Raw genomic sequence first — 11,637 nt, 5'->3', positions numbered from 1 at the left:
CTTCTGGGCCTTGCTTCCCTACGGGAATTGGAACTTGTCAGAGTTGAGCTCCTCCAAGATCTCTCATTGTTTGTTTTCACTGCAGCTGTTGTTGGCATGTCTCTAATTCTAAATTAACTTTTCATTGTTGTAATGAATCCTGCCTCCTCTCTCCCCGGACTGTGATCTCTTTTGTGACATCTGGATGTAAATTATTTGTGTTTGATTTTATTTTATCCTCTCATACGAGAGGGTAGAGCTCGTTCATTTTTTTCTGCCCTGTGATGAACAAATAAACTGGTTATGTAAGTGGCCCTAGGAAATGCAGAAGGAGGGATGTCAGAGAAGCCTTTCTGTAAATATGCTGCGTAACCAAACTTTTCTAAATGAAGCACTGAAGTTCTGCAAGTGAAATCAAGCAGTTGCTGCTGAATGCATGCTGTAAAGACAAGCCTTATAATGTTTTTCATTTGTTGAGGTTTCTTTGCATTAATTAAAATTGTTAAAAACACACACATACAAGTATTTTAATGTGACCTTCATTTGGCATTTATTTTAACTTTTCTTCTATTTTATTTAATTCTTCGACATCTGTTGTTCAATTAGTGTTTGACCCCTTTAGCAGAGATGTAAATTAAATGACATTTCAATGCCATCCCATATTTAAAATACTGTGTTAGTTGTGGATCATAAAGGATGATCTTCGTTCTTTAGCTAATTTATTCATTTAACAATTTCCCTCCAGAAGTTCCAGCAGAAGGCTCTGAAGCAAACTAAGCAGAAGAAATCCAAGTCGGCTGAATTTCTGATGGGTGAGCCTTGCTTGATGAGTTATTGCTCATAATTTGTGTAAGGATTAATTAACTAATTACAGACAAATGGCTGTGGGCGAAATTTTGCTCTTGCTTGTCAGGGTGCAATTTGTAATTATTTTAATCATTTATTCTTTTTTTTTTTCTTTTTTTTTTTAAGAGTTAATTTTAACCTAATTCTGTTTTGGCGACATTTGAGGACGATACACTTGAGTCTTTCAGCAAAGGAATTACTAGAAGGAATTTTCTGCTTGTCATTGAAATACACTTTGCTATAATGTGCTCTTCTGACCTCCTTGTTTTCTGTAGTAAAAGAAGAGAAAGCAGCAACAGAAGGCATTGAAAATCCAGCTTTTAACATCAGCAGCACAGATCTTTCAGCATATCAGACTTCTGAAGAGGAAGTTATTAGACATGACAAGCTGCATAGCACCCTTGCAGCTCACCAACAAAATCTGAGGCTGCAAGCCCATGCTGAACCAAGAGGTGAGGCATCAAACTGGATTACCCTCAAACGGAGTGACAGTGGTTGCGTTCCTCCTCTAACCTGCATGCTCCGCCGGGCGTTCCTGTCCTCACATGTCCAAACAACCACCCCTGAAAGCCCAAAATACTGCTGAAAACATCAGGTGACCACATGTTTTAAGGACCTGTGTTCTGTCTTCATGCTCAACTGGCTACCCTTAATGGGGGGATGCAGGTTGTATGGTGCTCCCTGCCAGCAGTCGGGAGTGCAGGGAGACAGTTCTTTTTGCAGCACATCCTGTTAATTTGTACCAGGTTGGATTTTGGATGCACTGCAGCACACAGATGCTACTCCCTTGCTGGCTCCCAAGCACTGAATAGTTTTAAACAGCTTACAGATCCATGATTGATTGTTGTCCTCAGATCTCCCATATGCCCTCAGTCAATCAGCACATTGCCTCTGCTTCATTATATTTTTTCAGCCACTTGTGCTTAGATATTTTTCGCAGAGAGTCCTGCTCACACAGCTTGTCCAGGGGAGTGATCGTATACAACCTGTGTCTTTTAAGCTTAGCCTTGATACAGCATCCAAAAGAGATACTACCTTGCAAAGCAATCTGTTCATCTTTTAGGCTAGTTCAAACTATAAAGATCTTCACTGATACATCACTTTTCCTATCACAGAGATTTGGTGTCTTTTAACCTACTGTTTAATTACTCCATTTTGAATTATTATTAGTACTGAATGTTATGACAAATGGTTATTTTTACTTAGTAATATGATGAGGAAAATAACTTAAGAATTTGAAGGCATATCATGAGATATATGGGGAAAATCTTAGCTAAGATTTAAAGAGCAAGAGTGCTTGAAGTCAGACTCAATCTTCCCTAAATACCCACTGAAAACACCACTGTATTGGACTGTGTGATCTCATCATCTTCAAGTGGACTGTGAATATGTAAATGAATATGTAAATGTGCATCCAAAGCCCAAATTCTGCAAAGGAACCAGAGTAAATGATATGGCTTTGAAATGTCCTGCTCACCTAGCATTTCCCATTACACTCCCAATCAGTGATGCTCCTTGCTGAGTACCTTTGAGTAGCCAGCCCAGGTATTTAAATACATAAGTACAGGCTCGTGAGCTGAACTTTAGGCATTTGCTTTTAAAACTCTGAACTTTGTTGTGTTAAGATTTTTCCTCACAGGACTGGAGAGCCCATGGCTTCTGATGGCTTCTTGCAAAATTAGGTTTGGCTTTCCATTTAGCCATCATGTGACTACATAGTGCCACATGGAGCAGAAATTCTCTGTCTTTCCTTTGCAGCCTGTCAGAACAGTGATTAAGCAGACAAAGGGATTGATTGTTTTTTAATGAAATATTCTATCTGGCAAAAATGAAGTTGGGCTCACTGGAGACTATCCATGCTTTCAGTCACTTCTTTAGAAATTCATGAATAATTCCTTCAAGAAAGGAACATATTTATTTATTTTTTTAAACCTGAAATGTGTTCTTAAATATTTTTGATTTTTCATCCACAGTAGCATTTTGTTTAACAAAACAAACAAACAAACAAACAAAAAAACCCTAACTGAACATAATATTTGTGAAAGGAGCAGAAATGTTACATTTTGCCTGGAATGCAACACGTTAATATTCAGCTAAGTGTTATCATAGTGAAAAGAGTTGATTTTTTTCCCCCAGCACTGTCTATCCCTCCTCAGCCTTCTGTTCATCCAGTTAACCAAAAGACCAGTTATTCACATAGCTCTGCCTCTAAGTCACGCAGCTATTAAAAAAAATAATCATCCATTTATGCCATCATAAAAAAGTCTAGATTGGAAGAGACCTCTAGAGATCATCTGGTCCAACCTTGCATTAAATTATTCTTAGTCTAACTTATGTCAGGACTTGTTTGGCAGTCACAGGGGCCAGTTCAAACTTATCAAGGACTGCTAATAAAACAACAGCTTCAAGCCTGTTCAGAAACCTGAAAAAAATTGAGCTAAACCTTCTGGTACCTCCTGAGCTAATTTTCCCCATCCCCAATTGTAATAATACTTCATTAAAGAGGGAAAGGGAAAAGCCGACTACATAGATGTAGCATCACATGATTGTAGTAGTAACTGATAGTATTTCACAGTCTGAAGTGAAGACTAGGTTATGAATAGTTTGTCCCTTCTTGCAGCAATGCCCTTCTTGTGGTTTGGGTCCACCAGAGTCCAGGGAACCAGTTCCTTCATCCTGCCTGTCTTTGCTTTGCTCCGTCCTCACAGCTGCTTCTATTTCAGCTTGCAGCTAAAATGCATGTGAAAACTACCCCCATCCTCTAGTGTGGGGCAAACTCAATCAGCTTCCCTTCTTCTGCCATTAGATCTCAGGATACACTGTGGAGTTAACAAGAGACGTTTTAAGATCAAAGTCTTTGCCCCATCTCTGCTGCTTCCCAGGAGGCAAGGCTTAACCCCACACTGGAAGCTCCTGCCCTAGGTGAGGGTTGACACATGTACAGGCAAGGCTTGTTACCTCAAACTTTATGCCTGTAAAGTGACAGCCTTTTCTCCACTTCATGCTAGGCTTCCTTACCTTAAGGGAAATGCTTGACAAACACAACAACACAGCCTGTGTAAAATAAATATATTTCACCCCCTTCTACTGTTTCCATTCATTTTTTCTCCACTTTTCTTCCCTAGATGCCAATAAAATACACATCCTTTTAGGATTTCCTCCCCTCCACAACCACCAAGTTCTCCTTTAGCTCTCAGACACCAGGCTGAGATTAGGTCACTTACTCAGCGTGGAATAGCAACTCTAAAGCTTGGTGTTAAACTGCAGAATGCAAAAGCAGTTGTAACCTTAAGCACAATTATTTAGTCACAGCATTTAGCAGATTAAAGGTTCAACACACTATATAAACAGGCTGGATTTTCAGGCTATGTACTTGGAGGCAGGGCATGAGATGACATTGCCTTTCCATTGTCTTTCCACCCATCACCTGTGTCCTCAGAGGCAGCAAATAATAGCTACAGAGCTTCTATCATTTCCTTCATCTTGCAAAAGTGTCATAGCCCATTCCTCTGCCAGCAATTGATGGAGGGAAGTGTTCTCTAGAAAAATCTCCACCTGCTTTTGAGTTGTCTTTTCACTCACTTCCATGTTAAGGATACTGCAAGGAAGTGTGAATATTCAGCTCTGTGTTTGAGGCAGCCTGAAAACATGTTCCTGGAATTTGGCACACTGTGCAGAATACATAGACTTTTTAGGGATGAAACAGCCCATCATATTGCAGCTTGCTTGCATCTGGCCCCTAAATATCTTCATTCACAGGTGTGTTTGAGCTATATTGACTTTTACATTTCCTTTCCTCAGATAACAGTAGATTATCTGAAAATGAGAGTTTGTGAACTGATTTTTGCCTTTGATAACTGTGAAAAAAATACTGAAAAGATTTAATTAGAGGCTTTTTCACCTTTCAAAACAGATTGGTGGGGACTGCTCTAGGGACTCAAAGTGCAAGTCTCATGCTTGCTTTGCTTGTGGGGAAACTGAGGAAGAGCATGATGCAGTCACCCTGCAGGCCTGTGATGGAAATAGAAATTAAACCTCTGATCCTTCTTTCATCACTCCGTCATGCTGTTCTGTGCCTCACACAGTCATATTTTCTATGATGGGCCATATTACAAATTTTAACATCATCAGTAGACCATTATTCAGAAATAGGCTGTTGTGTAACATTCTGCTGCCTGCTTTCCATCCTTACTCTTATGTGATGAAGACCTGGTACTGCTGTTAAATATTATAGTGACCCAAGAGAGCTGGTTTACTCAGATTTATCTCCTGGTATTTATCTCCTGATAAAGCCAGCTAATTGGTTACAGTGGGTTCTACCCTATTTTGTCGTTGTGATACACTGACATTTTCTTATCACTCTTAACCATCATTTTTGTTTCTTTCTCATGAAATTAAGGTTGCCTAGCAGTGGTCTTATCTTTGCCAAACTGTGCAATTTATTTTTTTCCTGAAAATACTTTGTTTCGTTGTGACTACATCCAACCACCTCTTCATTCTCCCTTTCTCCCTTTATTCACCTCAGCAAGTATTGAATTTGCAAGAATTTTTCATATTGGCTATCCCAGTGGGAGGTCAAATAGGCAAATTTCCCTGTGAAAAAGGTTTGGGGTCAGGTCATCCAAACCTGGTGGGCACCCAAAACACATGAGCTCAGGCACGTGATATCAAGGTAAGCTCCTATTGGCTTTTCTCTTATTTCCAGAGGTGCTTAAGTCCACAACACTTGAGACAGTTCACATATGTTCAGACTGGCTTGGTAAAGTCTCTGCCCAGCAAAGATCTTCTAGCTAACTGTCGTGACAGAAGTGCCAAACTTCCAGGAATGCGCTGTATTTGGCTGAAGGTAGAACGTGAGGGCAGTTGCTCAACTTCAGCTGGATGATGTATGTCACAAGCAATCCCTTAACAAAGGGATATGTACTTAGCATTTTATCATAGGTGTGTAAAACAAATATAAATCTTTTTCAGCATTCAGATCCTTGGTTATTGTGATCAGGCTAGTGGCTTATAGCAGTTTGTACTACTCGGTGCTTGTTACAGCCACAGAGCTATACAGGTCTGGTCCAGCTAATCCTGACAAAAGTCCTATGGGATGGCACTGTTCACATTTCTACAGGACAAGTAAAATTTTCAGCCCACACATGGAGGGGGAATATACGTCACAACAAATTATACTGTGTTCTTTCTGGGGTGCCAGTTACACATGCAAACTGCAGCATCCAGACTTGGTGCTGTCTGAGCATCCTCCTATTGCATGATTTGCCTTGCGTCTGGCCCCTTCAGAGTTGGTTGTACAGAGACCTTCAGACACCGTGATACTCTGTAGCTTTTGCATATAAGATGAAAGAAAAGCTAGTTGTCTTCTGTATCCTGCATACCTGTGCAAAATCTAGAGGCAGTCTGACCTTAAGTGTTGATGATTCAAGTCGAATTGTCTCCAGATGACAAGAAGTGTTCATTTTTTCCCATCACCCCCAATACACAAATCTTTTTTCAAAACTAGATTATCTCCTAAAATCAAAAGCCCTAATTAATTCAACCATTTTATTTGCAACAAGCACTGTTAACATCTCGTATCATGCTCCAATAAATTTGCCCACAGAGATTAACAGCATTTAAAAAAGGGGGGGAAAGAAAGCTTGTTCAATTGAAGACTAAAAACTATTCTAATTAGCATAGATACAGCATGGCATTAACATGGCTATACTGTTTCTGGGAGCAAATTAGTTTTATACGCAGTGCTCTACTGCACCACCTCCTAGCTGTGGAGCTAGGCTGGATGTATCTAACATGGTGCTGTCTGCACTCTATAGGGAACATCCCACTGCAAAATAGAGCTGTTGTACTCCTTCTCAAAAGCCAAAGAAGAGAAAAGCCTTTGCTTAGGGAAGAGTTACTGCTGAAGGTAGTTCAGCTGTGGCAGGGCAAAATAGGACCTTTCCTGCTCAAGCATGTAACTGGGTGAGAACCTCAATCTACCAATATGCAGACAAAACGGACTTTGCGAAGGAGCCACGTGGGATATCAACTTGATAATAAAAATACCAGCAAGTGCATCAAAATTAGTCTGTTAAGAGAACTGGGAGCTGAGGCTTTTTGAACAGAATCTAACTGAATTCTGAAGACATATTAGATACCCACTGGAGAGACAGTAAGCACAGATGAAAAAACAGGCAACTGCTAGGAATTCATGTTTATTTGCATGTAAAGAAAATAGGAGCTTGTGACAGTGGCATTTGCATTGGTCAAAAAGATTTGCATAAAAGGTGGAACCAGAAATATGAATTAAAAATATACACTTTTTTCTGAAGCAACAACAAAGTTTATATCTAATAATTCAAGTTGTGTGTATGTGGTTCCATGCTTTCTGATTTCAACAGGGACTTGAAATGGAAATGCCAAACCCAGTATGCAGGGCATGATGGATCACCATGTATGCATAGGAATAAAAAGAGTTGTCATTGGAAGTAATTTTGCATTGAATTACACAATGTGTAATCCAATTGAAATCAGCAGAACTGCACAAGGTGTAATGTAGTGTGCAAAATGTGATCCATTGCATGCAATTTCAACAACAGGGGTACTATACCACTCATCTAAGTAATGTGCTAAAATTGAATTTGTGAAAGGTATGGGGAGAAGAATTGTGAAGAATGGATACATTTTATAATTGGGAAATACTCTTTTAGAAGGTGCCTAAATATATATTTTAAGGCTAATTTATTGTACTTGGGAATTGTTTGCTTTGTAGTAGGGCTGTAGGACCCTCAAACTTCTCACCGCTTTCTGCAGGTTCCCTCGCTGGAACCAGCTGAGCCTGCTTGCCTGGTAGCACTCTGTATCCATTTTCCCAATTGAAGTGTCATGTTAGCTAATATCATTCCTAAATGAATTCTATCATCATCCGTAAATCTTTATTCATGTCTTCAATTGGCAACATTTCCCCAGGAACAGCAGCAGGTCTCACACTGATGTTCCTTGGCACAGGACTCTCTGTTGCCTTTTTTTTTTAAAAAAAAAAAAAAGTTCTAATGCTGTATGTCTGCATAAAGATAAATGTGTTAAGTCTTCCAGGAGTGGAGTCACGGAAAGAAAGATGAGTGAGATGACTATGGTGTTTTCCAAGTGCCGGGCATGCTGCTCATGCTCGTGAGCAGCCCCTTTGCCAGTATCCTGTCAAAACTGGCAAGTGAGTTTATTCAAGACTTGCAATATAAACATCAGACACAGTTATGTGGTTTACCCATTACCTATGGTCTCTACTGAGGATAGGGAATATTACATATGATACCTTTAAAACTTTTTAAAAATTGAAAAGTCAACTGTTGATGATAGTATCTTAACAAGCTGTGTTTTCAAGATATAATCTACAGTCCAGGCTCTTGCTTCATGGTCTTGAATTTGAGGAGGCCATTAAAGCCCAATTTTTCATCGAATTCTTCCTAGTACTCATTAAAATTTGAAGTTCTGTGTAAAATTATCCACCTTCTGATGTATTTGGTAATAGTCTGCAAGGCTTTGCAGGAATCTTACTTTAGATCTGCATCTAGAATAATATAAATAATATCTATACCTATAGATAACTATTTTAGATATAAATCTGATACAGTAACTTATGTTATTCAAGCTGTTTGGTTTTTATACACGACCTAGATTGGCTTATATAAATTTCAGTAAAGGCATTTGTAATGGCCACAAGCTGAAGTGGAGATAACTCCACAGAGAATTACTGTTGTTTTGTGGATTAAATGTCAATTACTGTTATTCAAAATTATTATTATTATTATTATTTGAACTTCCTAACATTTAGATGTGAGTAAATCTAACAACACAAAATTTTGGAATTAAATCTCAAAATGTTTGCTTATAAAAGTTTCAAACTTTCCTTAATTATTTTCCAGTTTTAAATCATTTTAAAATCATTCAAGAGCTTTTAAATTCATTTTGTTTCTTCTTCACATCTTCACTCTTTAATTTTTAGAGGGGGCTTCTTTCTTATACTCTCTTATACTATACTTGATTTTGACTTATTCTTTATACCTTTTTTCTAAAAGTGCAAATGAATGAAGTGAATCAAAGAGAAATGCGGTAGACGGAACCCTTCTTTCTTTTTCCTCCTGATTTGAAGCCTTAGGTCTTGCTGGCCAAGTTGAGTTAGGCACCTCTCTTAGAGGGGATTCAGGTTTGACCCCAGGACACTGCTTCGGTTCACACAGCTGCGTATTGTTCTTGTAAATAAATCAGGAAATATGCAAATGCAGAATCTTATACTTGGGCTGCTTAAAGAGGCGTATCTGTATAGCTTCAGCATTGTGTTTCAAGTGCACTTAGGTAAAATGGTTTCTCATACTGGAATTCATCTTTCTAAGATGCCTCCAACTTATTCAAAAGATTTTTATGAGTTTCCTTATAAACAACCCCAGTAATGTTTTGCCAAGTCATTGGTAGAGAGCTCTGTTGACCACACTGCTACCTGGAAAGGGAGAGCTGAAACTTGTTAATCTGTGTACTGTTTTATAATAAAATTTGATCTATGCAGAAATTTTTGCTTTTGTCCCAAGCATCACTCTGAAAACAAGCATCTGTGAAAGCTTACTTAAGCTTTAGTAATCAGCCACTTGGTTATTAGTAATTCCTTTATTTTTACTTTGATTAGGAGAAGCTCAACCACTCCAATGTAGTTTTGTTGTTAAACTTAAAACACAGATCAATAATACAATATGAGGGACAATGGAATAATTGTCCGTCATTGAAATTTCTTTTTGTACGCTTGATATGTTATTGGTATGGACTATCTGATTTCCTTGCAGGGTAGAAGACCTTGCAGAAATGTAACTTAGTCATGCCGTTTCTGTGGTATTCTCAAGACATAGACTGTATAATTGATTACAGACATCTTAGCTTAAAATCCATCTTAGAGTTTCGTACAGTCTTAGTAAAATATATGTAGTCCCCTGGGCTGCATCCAAGGATTACGGTAATTTTATTAGCAACTCCTCTTCCCATAATTAAACTGTATAAATTCCCACCTGGCCACTGTTGTGCCAACACCTTTGTTTCCAGTTTTATTTGAATTTATAGATTATTGTTTTGTTCTTCAGTTCTGGTTTCCTGAATCATCCATTGTGTTTTCCATAAGGTAACTTAATTCTGAGGGGGTGAATAGGGCTTCAAATTGAGTTATTGGGTTGAGTGAACATTTGGTTCAAAGAAAAGACCCATGTATCCAAAGTTCACTAGCTTTTCACGGAAGCAGATATTCAAAGTAACTTGCTGTCTGAAAGCACTAAGCTGTACATTGCTGTTCAAAATACCTGCAAGCAAGCTCTGTATTAAAATTTGCTTTACTGTGTTTATACTGTGAAGCAGAGTAATGTGAATTCCTTAGTGGACTGTTAATTTACATGTTATACACTTTCAAGTATTTCCAAAAGCAAACGTGAAATGATTAGTAATCCATTCACATGCTCACAAAATGTTATTAGTAAAATGCTTTGGGCAGTATGTTACTTTGACTAAAATTGATAATTTTGTATTTTAAATCTAAAGTAACTCCCTCTACCCCCTACATACCTGAGGACCAGCCGAGTCCAGAGCTGCATATCCTACCTGGAACTGTGTGGTTCAGTTCTCAGGGTATGTTGAGCTGGGAGGAAAAACAAAACAAAACAACAACAAAAAAGCAACTGGACAACAGCAGTGATCTAAGGTTTGCAGAGATTACTTCTCTTCAGAAAGCCTCTCTGCAAGTCTTCTGTGGTGTTCTGTATTTCAAAATGGCTTGTTCTCTTTAAAATCATCATAAGGAGGTGATTCTGACATTTACTATTCATTCTACCTATGTGGGTTTTAAAGCATGTACATTGCTATGGAGAGATCAAACCTGGTAGTTCTTCTTACTTCTGCACAGTTTAGTGTCTCCAGTTGTGTGCAGTTCTCACAGAGCTGCAGCCATGGATGAAGTGTTTCGTACTCACTTCTAAGAATTTTTTTTTTTTAAAGAGGACCAAAGAGCAATCTGTTTAATGTTTTTTGTCAATGTATCTCTTTTTAGAATAATGTTTTCCATGCCTTGTAGACTCAAATATAACATGACACTTCCTCCTAAATGCCAGTTGTTCTGTCCAGAAGAGCTCTGCAAGTCTGCTCCTCAGAGTTTAATACTAAACCCAAGGGATAAAGAACACAGGATATTAAAATTCAGTAATAGCTATTGTGGTATTAAGACCATACAGAAGCCCTATGTGCTAACTGAGTATTGCTTATATGGTTGCAACATACAACTATTACATTTATAGCTATGAATTAACTGAATAAAGAGATGCATCATCATTTTCTTCTTTAGCACATTGGTGAATTATTTTAGCAACATGTGAAAGGGTGTTCATATAACATCACGGTGCTTTGTGCTAGAGAAAAACAATTATAGTGAATAAGGTAGAATGGCTCTGTTATTGCAGTACATAAGACTTTGATTACATACTGCCAAGATTCATACTAGCCTAGTAGTTGTTGACAGATAAAGTAACGAAAATGAAACTCATTTATTTTTTCTTTATTGAGACCTCAAGGTAAAGCAAATTTTCAGTTCTTGTACTTACTACATTGAAGGAACAGAGACTGACAGTCAAAATGTGCCAGTCCAGAAATATAAATTAAACCTAGTTTCATATCAAAGTTTCATTTAGTTTCTGAGAAGGAGCTGCTGTTTGGATTATTTTTGATCCTAAACCAAATATACTGTAGACTACTATAGTGTGTCTTGGATGAATTAACCCCCTCACACATTTAGTTCTTATGTATTTTCTA

At 38.1% G+C, this 11,637-nt stretch overlaps 1 protein-coding gene across 1 annotated transcript in view; it reads left to right on the top strand.

Annotated features, from left to right (window-relative positions):
• LOC310894603 (uncharacterized protein) overlaps nucleotides 1-11,637 on the top strand; it is a 310,402-nt gene that overhangs the window by 115,277 nt on the left and 183,488 nt on the right. The window contains exons 3-4 of the mRNA XM_083824913.1: nucleotides 725-791; nucleotides 1,101-1,277. Of these exons, the coding sequence (XP_083681039.1) occupies nucleotides 725-791; nucleotides 1,101-1,277 (244 nt within the window). The remainder of the gene's footprint in view (nucleotides 1-724; nucleotides 792-1,100; nucleotides 1,278-11,637) is intronic.

The sequence above is a fragment of the Anser anser genome, assembly GCF_964211835.1.
Source record: "Anser anser genome assembly, chromosome: 2".
Classification (NCBI taxonomy): Eukaryota; Metazoa; Chordata; class Aves; order Anseriformes; family Anatidae; genus Anser; species Anser anser.
Note: the sequence above shows the minus strand (reverse complement) of the source record. Positions and strands in the feature narration are given on the sequence as shown.